General features: G+C 46.5%; 1 protein-coding gene across 1 annotated transcript; it reads left to right on the top strand.

Moving 5' to 3' along the window:
• The first annotated feature begins 580 nt into the window (after positions 1 to 580).
• On the top strand, positions 581 to 5,327 carry nts (neurotensin). Its single transcript, XM_054732741.2, has 4 exons — positions 581 to 893; positions 1,551 to 1,612; positions 2,907 to 3,113; positions 3,460 to 5,327. Exons 1-4 carry the CDS (start codon positions 608 to 610, stop codon positions 3,598 to 3,600), a joined length of 696 nt encoding a protein of 231 aa, XP_054588716.1. The 5' UTR covers positions 581 to 607; the 3' UTR covers positions 3,601 to 5,327.
• Positions 5,328 to 20,270: the final 14,943 nt, after the last annotated feature.

The following is a 20,270-nucleotide window of genomic DNA, read 5'->3' as shown; positions in this document are numbered from 1 at the left end:
TATCTATCTATCTATCTATCTATCTATCTATCTATCTATCTATCTATCTATCTATCATCTATCTGTCCGTCTGTCTGTCTATCTATCTATATACATACACATGTATAGCATCACTCTTTATCATCATTTCTCTTCACAGTTTCCACACACTGACCTTTAACCTCTCTAATAGCAAAGGGCAGCAACAGTTGTTTCTCTGAGGTCACTAAGGAAACATCTCCTCCTCGTGTACACACACCTGTATGCTCCAGACCTACAAACAGATTTTGTAGAGGAGTTCACACTGATGATTATCAGTTAATCTGCACATTTAATTATCTTCTGTCCAGTAGAAGCAGTTCTTTTTCTCTAAACTCTGACACAATGAGTCATTTTTGATCCCATCACACCGTCACTGCTTTTGGTAATAGGAGAAACGCAAGAGCTTCCAAACCATGACGCAAAAAAACGTTCACCTTGTGATGCCAAAGTCATGTCTGAGGAGATGGTCACAAAGATGACAAGCAGGAGATGATACGGTGAGGGGTGGGTGGGAGGAGGGGGAGGGAGGGGGGTGGGGGTTCAGACTGATGGTCTGACATCACTTTGGCTCATATATACTCAGAGAATGGAGCCAACTGCAATTCACATCCAACCAGGAAGCTGCAAGTGTGTTGTAAGAGCTGCAAGTGAAGAAGGACACGAGAGAAGACAACGAGTCAGCAGAAGCATCATTTCTGCAAACTCCTCTTCAACACGCTGGTCCTTCACCTCATGGACTAGACTCATCCTCAGGCCATCCTTCAGTGCTGGAATTCCTTTTTGTTTGGCTCTTTTCATTTTTCCCATCAAGATGCGAGCACATCTGGCATGCTTGCTTCTCCTCTGTTTCACGTGTGGTGCACTTTGCTCAGGTAAGCTACAGAGATCTTTCACCAGGAACGGTTTAGTCATGTTCTTCATCTGAACAACAAACAGCTCTGACAGAATCTGGACCTCGCTTAAGCTACAACAGGTGCAAAGATTTTTACTCTCGTTTTTAGAAAAAGTCCAACAGATATTTAGTTTTAAATCAGTTATAATCTGTAAATCTGAAGTATCTTAATATCCAGAGTTTGTATGGTTTTTTTAACAACACAGATTCTCTCCTTAGCCAATATAACTACTTCTTTCCTCCAGTTAAATCGAAAGTTTGCTTTTCTGGTATTCTGAACATTGATTACTGCCCAAAAGTAGTTTCCAACCTTCATAACACAACATTTCATGAGCTAAAAGCTTAAAAAAATAACTTGTAGAGAATAAAAAAGGCAAGAAATATTTCTCATATTTTCACAATCAAGTATACATGTTTAATTTATATTTTATATTGAAAGCATGAATTAGTTTGCTTTATTTTGCTAAAATGAGCTGCTTTGACATCATTCATTTACAAACTGGTGAACTCTTAAAACCAACCTGGGTTTTTATTGGTTGGAAGCTTTTAAAAACTACCTATAGCGCCACATCTGATTTAATTCAACCAAACATTTCATTTAAATGGTCTAATCCTGATATTCCCCTCTAACTGATAGGTATTGAGCAGGATCAGCGAGCGCTAGTGGAGGACCTCCTCACCAGCCTTTTCACTTCTAAGGTAGGTTTTTATCTTTAACATGAGAGGATGAAAGCACAAAAAGCCTTTCCGTAGTGAGCCCAAGGCGACCCTCGGGTACTCTCTCATTAAATCTGGCTCCACCATCAGCTTGAGTTCCCTCCCAATGGGAGACATAACTAGAAGTTTCTGTTTTGGAGTCTTTTGCAGCCAAAAGGATCCAAGCTGTTGTTTAAGAAGAGAGAAAAATCAGAGCTGAGGGAGAGATTTCACCTTTACTCCTCCTCTTCCTCTCCCAGCCCCACGAATAACCACGGTGCTCATACAGAGACGTGATGGTGACAAATCAGCCGTGTGATTTACCGATGCTCGGTGGCCGCTCACGGGTGATGACAGTGATTATAACTTGTCGGATGACTGATAACGAGCTTGAAGGACTGGAAGGAGAAGCGTTGTGTGGGAGATGCTGTCACTCGAATCAGTGACTTCCTGCTCAGCATCTCTTCTTTTGTGATTAGATAAAAAACGTCCTTCCTAATCAGAAGTGAGGGTTTGGATGGTGTTAATCTCATTTATGGGACCAGTGGAGCTGTTGTTGTAAGTTAATGCCACGTATGTGGAGACTGACATCAGAAAATATGAAGACATTTAAGGCCAAATCAAGTCACGGCAGATTTCCAGATGTCAGGAGCTTGTTGTTCCTTCTACAGACAAACAAAAACAACAACGAAGATAATATTTCTGTGCTGCTCAGATTGAGCCTCAGCGGCCTCTGGTCTATCAAAGGCAGCCAGCCTACGTGGAACTTCTAAACTCTCCAGAGGAGACGTTGCATCAGGATGAAGTCACTTTTATGAGACTTGAAAAGGCACATTTATCTTTTATTTTCTTTACGGAAGCAATAGAAATACAAACGTAAAAATGTATTCATTTACTGAGAATGTAAACCAAATCTAAAGCTTCATTTTGGGAGAAATATTCGAAGTTATTTGCCTGAATTCAAAGTGATGCCCTGAGGAGGAGCAGATGACAAATGGGACCTGAAATTAGCTTCAGCAAAGCTTTTCCAATCACTTTGGCTAGAGCATCTTAGATTTTATCTGAAGGGTTAGAATTCCTGCCAGAATGTTGGATGAGACTGCATTAAGCTGAAAATCAACCCCACGTGTATTTGTGTGGTGCTACGAAACAAACTCAAATAGGGAAATAAAGCATTCATCTGTTTTAACCGCTCCGCTCTCCACATCTGTTGTGATGGTCAAAACTAAAACCTGATGAGTCCTCAAGCTCTGAGCCTTTCAGTACGACCGCCCACAGCTGCTTGTTGCTGTTGCAGATCAAACACGATAGGCAGAGTGCCCCCTACTGGCACGTGTCGCTGGCCAGCTTGTGTCGGTTGGTGGGCGGCCTTCGGCAGCCTTGGCTATGGAGCGGTGAGGAGGAGGAGGGGGAGGTGGCTGAGCTGAGGGAGGGGAGCATCCAGCTGTTGGAGGAGCTCTACAGCCTCCAACACATCTGCCGAGCACTACAGAGCAGAGAGAAGGTGAGGTGCACACACACACACACACACGCACACACACACACGCACGCACGCTCGCACACACACACACACACACACGCACGCACGCACGCTCGCACGCACACACACGCACGCACGCACGCACGCACACACACACACACACACACACACACACACACACTTTCTTCCTCCTTCTCCTTTTGAACACAAGGCCTGCAGCTCAGCTCCTGCTTTGTCATGCATGTTCTTTAATCACAGCTACCCGTTACTCTGCGCCTCGCCAATAAAACACACGCTCACCTGCCGTTTCCTCCCACGGTGGGTGAAACTTATCCATCGCTGTCTCTCTCTCTCTCTCTACCACTCACAGCTGCTCCAAGACTCTCTGGAATATTCGGAGAACAGTGACGCCCCTCTGAAACGGAAATCTCCCTACATACTGAAGAGGCAAGTTGGGCACAACGCCAAGTCACGGAGGCCGTACATCTTAAAACGAAGTACAGTTTACTGACAGCCGAGCCTGGGATGAGAGGACGCTTAGAGGACCTGATCACATGCTCTCTGTGATGATGTGTGTTGTTGTCTTCTTGGCTCGTTCTTTGCTGCTCCATTTTCATCCTGTCACATTCTTTGGTTGTTCTTTCCAGCATCAAGGCTTGTTTTCATCCCACAGCTGAGAATAAGACCCTGAGCATCATGCAGGCCGCGTTCCCCTGAGAAACTGTATTTATTTCTTCTGTTTCAGGATATTATTAAAGAATTCCTAATCTAAAGCTGGTGTTATGCGACAGTTTGTCCTTTCCTGGAACTGCTCGTGTCATGACCACCGGCATGAGTTCATGACTCAGTCACAGGTTCACCGGGCTGATGATCTACTGGGTGTACTGGAAGTCAAGTGGTGTTCAGGGACTCAGATAACATTGCAGGCTGGGCCGTAACACTTAGCACGTGGATGTTTTTAGCATTACTTTACCATTCTAATGCTGGTTCTGAGCCATTGTTTTTGAAAATCGTCTCAAACATCATTAAACTGATGTAAAATTCTTTGGGGCAGGGATTTTTAAATTGCGTTTTTCCAACAAATTGTAATGATCTGAAGTTGTATATTTATACACTGTAATTAGATCTAAGTATTATAATCAGAAGTGGTTGTTTTTATCATCAGGGAGTTTACTTAAACACTCTGTATTGACTGAGAGACAAGAAAAGAGAGAGTTGGGATCGTTTAAGAATCTTTAATTTCTATAATTATAAATTCTTACAATCTACCAGGACTATCTCAATGATGAATGCATATGGATTTGGATGTTTCGTGTGTGTGTGTGTGTGTGTGTGTGTGTGTGTGTGTGTGTGTTGTTCAGAATCTCTAGGCTGACGTAGCGAATCTGGTTGTTATGACTAGGCTACCACGAGGCTTCAGAAGCTGATGACATGAGCCGCCATTTTGCCGTAACTACGTACCCAGTGGAGCCTCCCGTGTAGATCAGGAAATGCCAGGTCCTCGGACCTTCAGAGGTACTGGAGCTGGTGAAACAGCGGTCACAGCACACAACGCCCGTCTGAAGGGTCGACTCAGGTAGCATCGGCAGGCGTCAACAAGTTCACTCTTATTTTGAAGGAACGTCGTCTAGTTGGTTCAAACGACGGAAATCTCCAGCTCGACAGTTCAGCTCAAAGTAGGAAGTACAGCTGTAACTTCTTAATGATGACGAAGGAAATCCTTAGGACCTCGGATGTACTGGAGCTGAGGTTAACATGGAACTGAACATTAAATGGCGTTGCCTTATTTTATATCCCCTAACTGTTTACAAATCTCAGTAAACCGGATTGGACGACTTTCATTAAACAACCCAGATTCTGCCCTTCCACAGACGAAAGTTCTGATTGGTTGAGAATAATGTGTCATGCGTTTCCATGGTAATGTAGATCAGTCTGTCTGGTGCAGTCCTGTTTATTCATTAAACACATAACTCATGACATCTTTATTTCACAGATCATTCACCTGATTATTAATGATCAACATATGCTTTGATTAGCTTATCACAAATAAAGTACTTTGATTAATTAAGGGAAAGCGTTCTTCTTCTCTTCTTCTGTCTCTTCTCCTGGAATGTAAACATACTGAACCAAGCGTCCGACCTTGGCGATGTTACTGTGTGAAGGGGCAGCTGTTAAGGGCAGACCATTATAAGCTTCATAACGCTACAAAATCAAACGTGCCTAAAGCTAAGTAGCACTCTGTGGGGTATGCCCAGTTAGCTTCAAACTCAGCACAATCTGCGATCTGATCCTAAAACACAGAAAAGCCCTCAAGCAGAATATTATCAGCATTTAAGCAGCAATGCAAAGTTTTCCACCTTTCAGGAATTATGAAACCTGAAGATGTGATAGTCTCACCCTCTGATATATTGTAGACTCTGCAGCAGTTAGTATTTTGCTTAGAACCCCATGCAATTTGAATTTAGCGTCCCTAATAGCGCTAGACCTCCGCTTACATACAGATGTCACTCACAGAGCGCGGGTGCACATTTGAGGGTGTACCAGAGTTGGCATAATTTCTTATAGACAAATAAGTCTTTAAAATATGTGTGAATAAACAACATAACGTTAGAATAATAATTGTAAAACAATGTGTTTTAGCTTTGCTTCCAGCAGTCATTACAGAAGAAGGAAGAAGGACTGAAGGTGCAATCCACCTCTAGATGGTGCCTGCTGATAAAAACTCTGGATGTCTGATTTAAAGCTGCTATAGTGAATCTGCAAACAAGCTAGGTCCCAGAACACTCAGCCCTCCCCTCGAGTGTCTTCCCTGGATCTGCGTGCAACCGGAACTGGAAACCTACGTTCCCAGAGGAAATGAGAGGATACTAAACACCAGTTGTCGTTTTCGAAGTCCAAACAACTTTTGTTGTTCGTGACTCCAAATTGTGTTTTTCTTTTTGGGACTCAGGTAGTTTGTCCTAAAGTTGAAGTGGTAGCAGCCGGCTGTTTCTCCTTCTCTGATGTTATTGAGCAGAGAATCTCTCACACCAGCAGTGTTCTGTTGCTAAATAGGTGCGTGTTTAATGACTGGAGGACCCAGAGAGGTGCAGCGGTTTGGTGAGCCTAACAGTCAAATGACGTGTAATTGGCAGAGATTTTTTCAAACAAATGCAAGAGAACCCCTTCATTTGTTTTTTTTTTATGTCCAAATGACATTTATAGCTATATGATGTTAGAAGGTTGTTATGAGGCATTAAAAAAGTTTTAAGCTAATTTGATATAGCAGCTTTGATGCCAGGAGAAAAGTACTGATTTTGTTACTGTATTAAATGTTGGACAGAATATCTGCATACACCTCAAACATGGTCAATGATTGTATATAATAACAACAACAATAACATAATAATAATAATAATAATACATTGTATATATGTATAATGGTTATTTTGTTGGTTGCAGCTGAAGTGTGGTGACTTCAAATGTAAATGTTTAGTTCTTCCAGCATCAGAGGGAAAAATGGGATGAAAACTGAAGCCTCAGACATGTAGCTGCTGTCATGATTCTGTCCAAGAAAAGGAAATCTAACTTCTCTGCCGGACGAGATTAGATTTTAAGATTGAATGTTTACGTTTAGTCAATTTTTTGGGTTATTGAAAGTCATTTCTTCTCATTTAGTCTGAATGAGAACAAGAATAAAACCCAGATGTTTCCTCTAAACGCTGGTTTTGGTGAGAGGACAGTTTTTCCTCCACCTGGTTTCATCCCACTGACCGCTCACGTCCAGATGATGCAGGAGAATCTCTGAATGGCTCTGTTTGATGAGATCAAATTGTCCAGGTGTGGTGTGAAAGTGCCAGACTATAAACATACAACGGTTACAAACTAGCATGGAGAGAAGCTCAGTTCCTTTTCCACTCATGCCCGAGATGGCCAGTGGTGCACGTCCCAGTCACAGGCAGCGGATGGCGGTGTTGCTTTGCTAAACTGATGGTCTAAGTCACGCATGCCAACAGACAAGTGCTTTCAGCTCCTCTTTTATTGTCTTATGTTTAAATCTTTATGTTGGAACATTAAACTCTTTAAACCTAATTTTAAGGTTCAGAAAAGCATTAAGTATTGCTGAGGATGCTCACTCACTAGCATTTTAATTAGAAGAAGAAGAAAAGAAGAAAATATCATTTCTATAGCGCCTCTCAAGATAAAAATCACGAGGCGCTTCACAAAAAAAAGTAAATTTATGAAAAAGCATTTAGAAAATGTTTAAAAATATATTTAAAATGAGCAAAAATAGACAATTGTGATTAAAAAAATATAAAGAAAGAGAGAGAGAGTGAATAGGAAAGAGGGAAATCAGTGGATCCTGAGGAAGGTGGAATAGGTGGGGAGAGCAGAATAAAGAGAGAGGGGTGAAGAAGGTCATCCAAAAGCCAGCTTGAACAAGTGAGTCTTCAGCTGCTTTTTAAAAGAGTCCACTGAGTCCACTGATCTCAGGCTCAGGGGGAGAGAGTTCCAGAGTCTGGGGGCCACAGCAGCAGATGATCTGTCAACTTTGGTATTTAGCCTGGTGCTGCACAACCAGTAGGCTTAGATCACTGGACCTCAGGGACCTGCTGGGGGTGTAGGGACTAAGAAGACCACCAATGTAAGATGGTGCTTGTCCATGTAAGGCCCTATAGACCAGAACCAGGATCTTGAAATGAACCCTGAAGTTGACTGGCAGCCAGTGAAGCTGGAGGAGAAGCGGGGTGATGTGGGTGTATTTGGAGGAGTTGGTCAGAAGCTGAGCACAGGCATTCTGAACCACCTGTAGACGGTTCAGGGAGGTTCTGCTCAGACACGTGAAAAGAGAGTTACAGTAGTCTAAGCGTGAGGAGATGAAGGTGTGGATAACTGTCTCAAGTTCAGAGCGAGACAGAATGGGACTCATCTTAGCAATGTTCCTGAGATTGAAGAAGGAAGAGCGAACAAGAGAACTGACATGAGAATCCAGGGTGAGAGCTGGGTCAAAGGTCACATCAAGATTCCTGACAGAAGGTTTGGTGTGAGAAGCAAGCTGACCAAGAGAGTCTCTGACTTTGGGAACCAGCTTGTCTGGGGCACAGATGAGGATCTCAGTCTTATCTTCATTCAGCTGAAGAAAGCTCCCAGCCATCCAGGTTTTGATAGCCTAAGCAGGTGTGTAACAGCTGCAGCTTAGACATCTCATGGGGCTTAAAGGAGATGTACAGTTGGATGTCATCTGCATAAAGATGGTAGGAGATTCATTTGAAGGAGCTCAGGATGTGCTGAAGAGGAAGCAGATAGAGGAGGAAGAGCAGAGGCCCCAGCACAGAACCTTGTGGGACACCATGGGTAAGAGAGGTGGTGGAGGACCTAAACTTGGAGACGGCCACAGAAAAGGAGCGCTCAGAGAGATAAGAGGAGAACCACTCCAGAGCAGATCCTGATAGGCCGACCCAGTCTCTTAGCCTCTCCAGTAGCAGGTGATGGTCAATAGTGTCAAAGGCTGCAGTCAGGTCCAGCAGGACCAGAACAGAACAGTCCCCTGCATCACTGTGAGTCAGAAGATCATTAGAGACCCTAAGAAGAGCTGTTTCAGTAGAATGAGCTCTACGAAAACCTGACTGGACGCTATCATAGATGTTATGTTCATCAAGAGCAGCTGTGAGTTGTTTAGCCGCAACCTTTTCCAAGATCTTGGAGATGAACGGAAGTTTAGAGATGGGTCTGAAGCTGCTATGGAGAGAGGCGTCGAGACTCGGTTTTTTAAGAAGCGGGTGGATTGCAGCGTTCTTAAAGTAAGCAGGGACCTGACCAGAGACTAGAGAAGCATTAATTATAGAGAGCACGCTGGGGCCGATGGACTGAAAAGCACTTTTAAACAAAGATGAGGGTAAGATGTGGAGGGGGCATGCAGAGGTCTTCATAGAGTTAACTAGTTTGGTTAACTCAGGCAAAGAAACAGGAGCAAAGCTATCTAGGATGATGGGCCTGGTTGGAGTCGGGAGAGGCAGCGATAAGGCTGAAGGAGAGATGCTAGATCTAACCTTATTGACTTTGTCCACAAAGAAAGACAGAAAGTTCTCACAGTCTGCAACAGAGTGGATGGAGGCTGTAGGAGAGGCAGGAGACACGATGCTGCTGATGGTGTTAAACAGCACCTTGGGGTTCCCTTTGCTCTGGGACACCAGGTTGGAGAAATAGGAAACCCTTGCATACAGTAGGTAGGTAATAGGAGGGTTTCAGTCACATGGTTAAAATGATGCGTGGATTTTGGTTGGAGGGCAGGAAGTAAACAGCAGAGTACAGCTATGGAGGAAACCGCAGAAGAGAGTCCTCATTGCATGTCTTTAGACTCAGTTTCGAAACAAAGGTACACAGATTTAACAAACAAATGTGTTGGATGTGATCCGTATTTAATGAAAATAAGTGATTTTACCCCAGAATTAACGGCTTTGCCGAGAATAGAGTCTGTTGATATTACAAACTACCTGGTCCTTCAGACGTCGATCTACACTAAACAACAAATGAAAGCATATAAAAGTCTCGAGGCATATAATTTTTTTGTTAGCGGGTGAGTCCACAACCTCGGTACTAAACGTCTTCATGATGATTATCGTCTGGTATTCGCCAGGGTGAGTTTTTGTCTTTAGATTGATTTATACGTAAATTTGTTAGCAGCTAGCCTAGCCTGCCAGGCTCGTGCTCTGTTTAATTCTACACAGAGAACTATCATTCTGTGTAGAATTAAACGGAGTACGAGTCTGGCACGCTAGGCTAGTTAGCAGCTAGGAGGATTAACGTCAACACACAGTAACGACGTCATTAGCCTGACAGTCGTTGATGTTTCAAGGTAAACCACTCACAAAGATCGAGTGAAACACCTCTGAAGACGTGGATTATTTCGAAGGAAGATGGTGAAGTTATTGCAGCTCATTGCAACTGCATGGCAGGGTAAGTGATCTATGTAGGCTGAGATTCTTGTTATGGGATTAGTGTTGTACATATAATATAGTGTTCTATTCACAGACTATCGGAGTCATGTTCTCACGTGGGGGCAGTTCTGTTCTCCATTGAAGCCGGGGTGAGAATGTGAGACTCTCCTTCTTGTACATCTGAGCAGTGCAAGTGGTTGATGCCATCACATGTTAAAAAGGTAACAATAATCAGAGAATGTCATTTCTGATCAACATGGAAGACTAGGCTAACTATATGAGATGTAAATTATTAGGTTGTGCCCTATTGTTTATGACGTTGCTCTGGTTCAGTTACAAGGATCTAATATTTTGTAGACAAGTTGATTACTTATCCTCGTCTACATTTTATTTTCCCAGAGATATTAGATATTAATCATGATTTTTTTTGACTCCTTTTAAATTTTACTTGTACAAAATGCACAGAGGGCTCACGCTCTCACCCCATTATGAGGAGGAGGTTCATTTTTCAACTCGCCTACCCGATTATATTATCCCCTCTGGTGGAATATACACAAACTAGAGGAGCAAACACTTTGTGCATTTAATCAAATATCAAGACCTACTGGAAGTGTTCAAGAACCATTCAAGCATGAGATAGAAACGGCTGCTGACTTGTCACTTCTTGCCCCTAGTGAGTAGCAGCAAAAGCCGTGATTAATTCTGCTGCTTTGTATAATCTCATGGCTCTGTCTGCAACCCGGATTTTTCCAAGTTCTATCCCTGACCTCTTGTCCACATAGTCTCTCCTCTTTGTAAACATTCTTTTATTGTCCTATAATGGTTTTTGTTTTCTGGTTTGTATTCAGTTAAAAGTTATTTTGCTTGTGACATTTTAGCTTCTTTGTTGGGCAAAGAAGTAATACAGCCAAAATTCAATACCTGAATGCCTTGTTGGATCTCAGTCCTATAATGCTTTACCTGCAACGAGTGCCAGATTTGTTACAGCGTTTAAGTGTGTTATAGACCCTAGAAATGTGTAGCCTGGACTCCACCTCTGTTTAATTCTAGACAGAGTAGTACTTCTCTGTCTAGAATTAAACAGAGGTGGAGTCTGGCAGGCCAAGCTAAAAAATTTGGACTTGATTACCTTATTTGGATTAAATTATTTTCAGATTCCTGCTGCCCCCGTTGCTATGATTGACTTCTCCTCAGCAAAGTCCAAGAAACTAAAGATTGACCGTTCCATTGATGGCAGGACAACCGGCAGCAAGCCTGTGAAATCGCTTCTGTGTCCAAGGGTGAAGAAGGGATCGGAAACCTATAGTAGGTTTTTTGATGCCTTAAGTAAAAACTGTCCAAAGAGGGCAGCACTGATGGCATGGGAGCCTTACTACAAAGAATTCATCCCCAAATCTAGTATGCTCCCTAAAACTGTTCTTGACTATAGAACTTCAGAAACTTTGCAGTTACCACCCAAAGAGCTGTGCCAGGAGTTCGAGTTTGAAGAGCTCACCCCGTCCCAAGTCCAGGCTGTAGAGACGGCTACCCGAGATCAGAGTGCAAGCAGGATTTGGTTTAGGCAGAGAGCTGGACGCATCACTGCGTCAAAGATGAGAAGAGTTCTTAGAACCAGCCCCCAGCAACCCTCCAAGAGCTTGATCATGGCTATATGCTACCCAGAAGCATATAGGTTCACCACATATGTCACAAGGTATTGAGGGTTGGATTGAGGGTAAGACAGCTGTAAGATCTGTCCACACTGAGAACTTTATGTAAAAAAATAAAACAAAATGTTTTATGAAGTGGGAGGAGAATCCAGACCACAACAAAACAGCAATCTACAGTCTGCCTTTATATTAGGCCTTTTTTATTCTTAACAGATTTTCACCCTTTTCTTAATTCTTAATATGGACAGTAATACACTGTTAAAACTATTTGTAGTTTTGTATGTATAGGTTTATACAGGAGTAGGACTCTATAGGGGTTAGGATAATGACAAATTCTAAAAATGTAAGTGATTCTATTCATCCAGTAATAAATATTTATTTTCTTTTTCATGATTTGCATATGTACTGTTTGCAGTTATGGATGCCAACATGAATCACAGGCCAGAGGAGCGTATGAGAAGCTAATGGGTCAGGAGCATACAGGCTTTTCTTGTGTGAACAGTGATCTCTGGCTGAACCCCAGGTGGCCATACATGGGCTCCTCCCCAGATGGTGTAGTCACTTGTGACTGCCATGGAACTGGCATCTGCGAAATTAAGGTGATATTACAATCGCTGTTGAAGCCATAAACCCAGACTCTTCTCATAAGAGGTACTGAGCTGAGAAGAAAAAGGTAAAATAGCATAGTAAATTATTCACATGTCTTTATCACTTTAATTTTAGTGTCCACACTCTGAGCAAGATGAGCCCAGTCTGCGATTGTGTGCTGGGAGAAGGGGCTTCTGCCTCATCGGTGAAGGAGATCACGTTACGCTGGATCGGAATCAAGACTACTACTTCCAAGTTCAGGCACAGCTTCACATTGTGAAGGCAGAGTACTGCGACTTTGTTGTGTGGAACCACAAAGACCTTTTTGTTGAAAGGATTTTGCCTGATGTTGAGTTTTGGGAGGATGTGATTCCAAAAGTTGAGTGTTTCTTTAGAAACAGAATACTTCCAGAAATACTGGGACAGCAAGTCACAAACTTGCATAAAAGTGATTAAAAAGTGATTGATGTCAGATTCCCCAGGGTTTGATATGGGGGGGGGGGGGGCTATTTGTAACCAGCACAGTCAGTCTTCTGTTCTGGCAGCAGTCGGCTTCCTTTAGTTTAGCATAAAACAATGTTGTTTATTGTTAAAAACAAAAATTGACTACTTTCTGTTCATCTACTTTTATACTAAAGCAAAATGACTGCTACCAGATCAGGATAATGACTAAGCTGGTTACAAATTGTTTACTCATTTAACTCTGGGTAATCTAACAACAGACAAAATTTTAGCTAGGAGTGCTGTATCTCTCTAACCCTCCCACTGTCCTCATGGGTGATCCCGTGAGGAAAGTTGACCATTGAGCAGGGTTGATGGTTTATCCCTTGGGTCCACATGGCAAGGGTGAGGAGTGTGCACCACCTCACCCCTGCCATGTGGACCCAAGGGATAAACCATCAACCCTGCTCAATGGTAAACTTTCCTGGCGGGATCACCCATTAGGGCAGTGGGAAGGTTAAGGGCAATTACCTCAGTTTCAGCCTCTCTTAAGGGCAGCATGTGTGATATCCCTATTGTATCAATAGTTTTGAATAAGACAAGATGACAATTTTAATGTTATGGTTTAAGTTTGGTCGTTGTTGGTTCTGAATGTTTTAAGATTCCATTGACATACTTGATTATACATCTTGTTAAACCACTAATTGTCATGTAATACATTGAGCAACGTCCAATTTTGAAAATGAAAAAGTAAAAGCCAGTGAGAAGACACAATATTACGCTGTGGTTGATTTATTTACAAGAACAGAGTTATAAACAGTTTTATTAATTTCAAGTATATGTATTGTGAAATAAAGTGAATAATTTCATAGTCGGGCATGATTCCCCCTTACTTTTGTAAATTCTTCCTGTGTTTTTCTTCTGATTGCATCTTTAGGTTATTTTGTCAAAACAGGCAAGCTCTTCCTCAGAGCTACCAGCTTATGGCGGCATCACTTCCTTCTCCGTTTATCCACGGGCAGTGGAGGATGTTGTCAACCTCTGCTGCCTGTGCTCTCCTCACCGATGACAGTCCCATGTATAATCAAACCGTGTAGACCCCATCGTCTCTATTTATGGTTCAGTTTCCACGTCTCCTTATTTCTATCACTGAGCAACAGAATTATAAAAGATGGATCAAGGAAGCCATAGAAATAAGGAGACGTGGACATGGAACCATAGAGATGATGGGGTCTACACATTGGATCATACATGGAACTGTGTCATTGGTGAGGAGAGCACAGCCAGCAGAGGGTGACAACATCCTCTGCTGTCATGAACTCCTCCTCTTAACCTCCTCTGCGGGTCTGGCTGGCACTGCACTCCATTTCCCAGCATCCCTGTCAACGACGCTACCCGGTGACGTCATCCCGCGGAGCCTATTTAAGGACCTGCCACAGATGAGCCGGCACTCAGTCATCATCTCACGATAGACGCCAACCCATTCTAAAACGACTAAGCCTAATCTGCCAACTCTAAAGACCATCCGGGAAGAGAACTTCCCACGCTGTAATCAGTCACGACCAAACACCAGTCTCTCCACGCCTGGGTCTCAAAGCCACACTCCAGCTCAGCCGATCGTACCTGACAGGATGACTGAGTCTCGAGTAGACCCAGCGGAGATCGCACAGTTGCGAGCAGACGTTGCACAGCTGCGAGCAGACGTTGCACAGCTGCTCAGCCGTGTAGAACGCCAGGAGGCAGAAAACGCCCAACTTCGTATGGAGAACAACCAGCTTCGTGCTGTTACGGATCGCCAAGCATCCAAACTAGATTCTGTCACCGAACTGGTCGTCCAACTCTCCTCGGCACTCCAACGTCAGTCATCTGCCACTCCTAACATTGTGGAGCCGTGTCTAAGTCTCCCCGACAAATGGGATGGGACTAAAGGATCCCCGGAGGGCATGTTGGCCGTCCTGTCAATGACTTTTTAGTGTCAGCCGGCACGCTACCCGACTTCCTGCTCTCGCGTTGCCCTGTTAACCTCCCTGCTGACGGGGCGAGCCGGTGAATGGGCGGCTGCTCTGTACAACCAGAAGTCTCCCGTGTGCAACGATTATGAAACCTTCGTGAAGGAACTGAAGAAGGCATTTGTGCATCCCAGCAGCGAGGTCGCAGACGAGACACGCCTGCTCCAGCTTCGGCAGGGCTCTCAGACCGTGGCCGAGTACACGTCACGCTTCTGGACCACCGCTGCCCGTCTGACCTGGGGTGATGCCGCGGTGAAGGCTGTGTACCTGGAGGGATTGTCACCCCGCATCCGTGAGGGCATGATCGGACACGAGGCCCCGACCTCCCTGGACCAGGCTGTGGACCCGGCTCTCCAGCTGGATTGCTGCTTTCTCACCAGACCAGGAACGAGGGCGGTTCCCGTACAACCCAGAACGTTCCCCCGCCGTCAGGAGAACCAACCCACAGAGGAACCCATGCAACTGGGTCATTTGCCTCCCGAGGAACGGGCGCGACGTTTTCGGGAGGGACGATGCGCCTATTGTGGGGATCTGGGCCATCCCCGGGCAACATGCCCCATACGCCCGGGAAACGGTTCCTCCGGGTCAGTGTAGGAGCTGTCTCACTTGGAGTTTCCACTCATGCAGCTCCTCATCACACCACCCTCCCGGTCTCCTTCCAGTTGAACCAAGGACCGGTCCCCTTGGTGGCTCTCCTCGACACCCGAGCTGCGGAAAGCTTTATCGACCAGGGGTTGGTCAATCGGCTCAAGATTCCACTCACTCTCCTCAACCACCCCGTTCCCATCACCTCAGTGGACGGTCGCCCTCTCATGCTATATCCGATCACACACCGAACCCAGAACCTCCGGATGACCATCAAGGAACACGTGGAGACCCTTCATTTCCTGGTCATTCACGCCCCCACGACTCCTCTCATTCTGGGTCATTCCTGGTTCCGCCTCCACGACCCTCACATCTCCTGGTCCACCAGTAAAGTCATGGCGTGGGGTGTTAACTGTCTTCTTCACCGTCTGTCTCCAGGATCACAGCCTAGGGCGACCACAGCCTAGGGCGACACCACCCAAGGACGTGGATTTAACCCTCCTTCCACCCCAATACCATGATCTGGCTCAGGTCTTTGCAAAGGAGCCTACCACCAGGCTGCCTCCTCATCGACCCTACGATCTGGAGATCAGGCTCCAGCCAGGAACCACCCCGCCTCGGAGTCGGCTGTTCTCGCTCTCCCCGGCAGAGACCCAGGCGATGGACGCTTATATCAACGAGGCTCTCCAGAAGGGGTTTATCCGCCATTCCACGTCTCCTGGAGCGGCAGGGTTCTTCTTTGTGAAGAAGAAGGAGGGAGACCTCTGGCCCTGTATAGACTATCGTGGGTTAAACAAGATCACCATCAGAGACTGCCATCCTCTTCCTTTAATGAGCACGGCTTTGGACGCCACTGCCCAAGCCACACTGTTTACAAAGCTGGACCTCCGCAGTGCATACAACCTCATCCGCATAAAGGAAGGAGAGGAGTGGAAAACTGCATTTATTACACCCACTGGACATTATGAGTACCTCGTCATGCCCTTCGGCCTCTGCAACAGCCCTGCCGTTTTTCAGCATTTCATCACTGATGTCCTCCGTGACATGCTGGGCCGTTGGGTTTTTGTTTATTTAGACGACATCCTCATCTACTCCCGCACTGCCGAGGAACACACCCAGCATGTTCGAGCCGTTCTGTCACGCCTCCTGGAGCATGACTTATTCTGTAAACTGGAGAAGTGTGCCTTTCACCAGGAGTCCACCTCGTTTCTGGGGTTCATCATCTCCTCCCAGGGCCTACGCATGGACCCACAGAAGGTTCAGGCGGTAGCGCAGTGGCCACTACCTAAGACCCTGAAGCAGCTGCAGAGTTTCCTGGGGTTCTGCAACTTCTATCGCCGGTTTATTCGCAATTTCAGTGCCCTGGCATCACCGTTAACTTCCCTGACTAAGACAACCAATCAGCCTCGCCCTTTCCGCCTCCCCCCAGAGGCCGTTGCCGCCTTCCATGATCTGGTCCGCCGCTTTGTAAGCGAACCCATCCTCCTCCACCCGGACCTAACACGGCCCTTCGTTGTGGAGGTAGACGCCTCTGAGACGGGCACGGGAGCCATACTAAAACAACGGGGCCTGGACTTCAAACTCCACCCCTGCGCATACGTTTCCCTGAAGTTCTCTCCTACTCAGCAGAACTATGGGGTCGGGGACCGGGAACTGTTGGCAATAAAGTGGGCCCTGGAAGAGTGGCGACAGTGGCTCCTGGGTACTCCCACTCCTTTTCTAATCTGGACTAATCATCAGAACCTCATCCATATTCAGACCGCTCGCCAACTCAACCCTCGTCAGGCCCGGTGGGCCCTCTTTTTCTAGCCTTATAACTTTCACATCGCCTACCGCCCCAGGTAAAAAAACCTCAAGGCGGATGCCCTTTCCCGTCAGCACACCCAGGACCCCAGGCCTCCTGAACCGTTGTCCATCCTCCCGACCGAACGGTTCTTGGCTGCCCTGCAATGGCCCCTGGAAGCCTCCGTCCGGGCGGCCCTCCCGGCTGACCCGGCGCCCCCAGAGACGCCTCCTAACCGCCTTTACGTTCCGGCCGTGTGCCGACAGGAGGCCTTGAGGTGGGGGCATAGTTCACGGCTCGCGGGACACCAAGGCCAGGCTCGTACCCTCCAGTTCCTCCGCTGGGCCCTGTGGTGGCCCTCTATGAGAAAGGATGTGCGCGAATACACCGCTGCCTGCGACACCTATGCCCGGTCTAAGTCCTCCACCCAACCTGAAGCCGGGGAATTACAACCGCTCCCTGTGCCCAAACGGCCGTGGTCGCACATAGGTGTGGACCTTGTCACGGGGCTCCCCGCTGCCAACCACCTGGACACCATCCTCACCATCACCGACCGCTTTTCGAAAGCTGTGCACTTAGTGGCTATGGCAGGGCTCCCCACGGCTAAGAGAACAGCGGAACTCCTCCTCGATCATGTGGTGAGGCTCCACGGATTTCCCCAGGATGTGGTGTCTGACAGAGGACCCCAGTTCATCTCACGGTTCTGGAAGGCTTTCTGTCGGTTGGTGGGCGCTTCCGCCAGTCTGTCGTCAGGTTATCATCCCCAGACTAATGGTCAGACGGAGAGGGCAAACCAGCAGCTCGGGCGCTACTTACGCTGCTTCACCTCGTCTCAACCGTCCACCTGGCCCCGTTACCTCCTGTGGGCGGAGCTCTCTCACAACCTCCAGACGTCCTCTGCCACAGGTCTATCACCCTTCGAGACCTGTTATGGATACCAGCCCCCTCTTTTCGACCATCAGGTGCCAGAGGTGGAGGTTCCGGCGGCTCAGGATATGGTCCGCCGCTGCCGTCTCGCTTGGATCAGAGCTTGCGCCGCCATCACCCGGGCTAATACGGAATACTCCCAACAACATCGTCGCCGTCACGGCCCGGCCCTGTGTTCCAGCCTGGTGACCGGGTTTGGCTCTCTACATCTAATCTCCGGTTGCCGGCTGGTTCCAGGATGCTGTCTCCCCTCTTTTTGGGACCCTCCCAAGTCCGAGATGTCCTCGGTCCAGTCGCTTACCGGCTGCGCCTTCCTTCCACTCTTAGGGTGCACCCTGTATTCCACGTCTCACAGCTCAAGCCGGTGGTGTCGCCTCCCCTCCATCCGCCTCCGGCATGGGTGCCGACGCCCCGAGATGTCGATGGGGACCCCGTTTACACCGTCCGCAAGATTCTGGACGCCCGCCGCCGGGGCAGTGGATGGCAGTATTTGGTGGACTGGGAGGGTTACGGTCCGGAGGCGTGTAGCTGGGAGCCTGCCTGCTCGTTCCTGGGCCTTCTGGAGCCGTCCCTCGCGGGGGGGAGGGGAGGGGGGTGGGGGGGGGGGGTCCTGTCATGAACTCCTCCTCTTAACCTCCTCTGCGGGCCTGACTGGCACTGCACTCCATTTCCCAGCATCCCTGTCACCGACGCTACCCGGTGCTGTCATCCCGCGGAGCCTATTTAAGGACCTGTCACAGCTGAGCCGGCACTCAGTCATCATCTCACGATAGACGCCAACCCATTCTAAAATGACTAAGCCTAATCTGCCAACTCTAAAGACCATCCGGGAAGAGAACTTCCCACGCTGTAATCAGTCACGACCAAACACCAGTCTCTTTGCGCCTGGGTCTCAAAGCCACACTCCAGCTCAGCCGATTGTACCTGACATCTGCTGCCTGTGGATAAACGGAGAAAGTGACGCCGCCATCAGAGGGTAGCTCTGAGGAATATTGCAGGAGCAATCGAAACTGTCAGCAAGGTAAAAAAAACCTTCCCTGGAAGGAACCTAATGATGCATGACTACTCTTCAACCTCCTGCTGGCGCTTCTGACCAGCATGTGAGGGCTCAATACTGAACTGTGCTTATTCCAACGGGACAACAGACTCTGAAAAATTAGACAGGACACAGCAAATAACCACAATCTTGTCAATCAATGCTAGTGCCTCACCTGGTTTTGTCGCCATGTGTTCTATGGGCATAGCCCTGCTTTGCAGAATTTGGTGTTTCCTTCTTACTAAACCAGTTGTTCCCAAACTTATTTAACCACGCACCCCCTTCTATGTCCCGACCATGTTGACGCACCCCCCAGCCCCACATCAGGGCATGGCTATATATATATATATATATATATATATATATATATATATATATATATATATATATATATATATATATATATATATATATATCAGATGTCACACTAAGCCAGGGGTCGGCAACCTGTTCCCATCAAAGAGCCATTATTACCCGTTTCCCACAGTAAAGAAGACACTGCAGCAGCCGCGGCGTTGTGGGCGGGGCCTACCCTCAGACAGCAGAGCGCTGCTCACAACAGGTGACAGCAGCCAGTACCTGTCGCTTGTGTACGTCAAAGCTGTCTTTCATAAGAAGATAATCAATAAAACGATTTATATAAAGTGGATCCAGAAGTTGTAGCCCATCTCTGCCTACAATATTTTGATATTTTTCACCCTGTTGGTGGTTTTACTGAGCAGGTGCCACTTTTGTCATATGTTTCTTTTTAAAACATGTTTCGACTGTTCAGAATACAAATCCAGGCTCTGTCACGTTTGATTGTTGTAATTAAACTTTGTAGGTGGGGAAGGTCAGAAAAGGATCCGATCATTTTGTTTTCCCCTCATTTAAAGCGAGGGAGATAACGGTGCAGTGCGCCTGGCTCTGGTGTTAATCAAGTTAAATTTGTAACAATTTTCACAAGAAAACAGAACGGTTAAAAGCAGGGCTTGTGTTGTGTTGACCAGACAGTTCTCGTATTTGGCCGTTTATTTTGACGGAGAAAGAATAGAAAGAATTACCCCGATGCATGCAGACGAACTAACACTATTTGTTTTGCACATCGCAGATGTAGCTAAATCACTCAAGAAAATATTTCCTTCTGAAAATCTGAGCTGGACACTGCTCAGCGCAGCTCACTGTCAGCACGTACATAAGGTGCACAGCGAGGTGAAGATGTGGAGAGGGGCTTGAAGCGTTGCAGAACCAGAGCGCATGCGGGAAG

Source organism: Nothobranchius furzeri, chromosome 4, assembly GCF_043380555.1.
Source record: "Nothobranchius furzeri strain GRZ-AD chromosome 4, NfurGRZ-RIMD1, whole genome shotgun sequence".
Lineage (NCBI taxonomy): Eukaryota > Metazoa > Chordata > Actinopteri > Cyprinodontiformes > Nothobranchiidae > Nothobranchius > Nothobranchius furzeri.
Note: the sequence above shows the minus strand (reverse complement) of the source record. Positions and strands in the feature narration are given on the sequence as shown.

Bases quoted from the DNA above. Each gene is read 5' to 3' on its own strand.
- nts (XM_054732741.2), top strand. From the start codon at position 608: ATGGAGCCAACTGCAATTCACATCCAACCAGGAAGCTGCAAGTGTGTT. The intron at 1,613-2,906 runs GTAGGTTTTTAT...TTGCTGTTGCAG, and splicing joins CCAGCCTTTTCACTTCTAAG to ATCAAACACGATAGGCAGAG. The intron at 3,114-3,459 runs GTGAGGTGCACA...TACCACTCACAG, and splicing joins CACTACAGAGCAGAGAGAAG to CTGCTCCAAGACTCTCTGGA.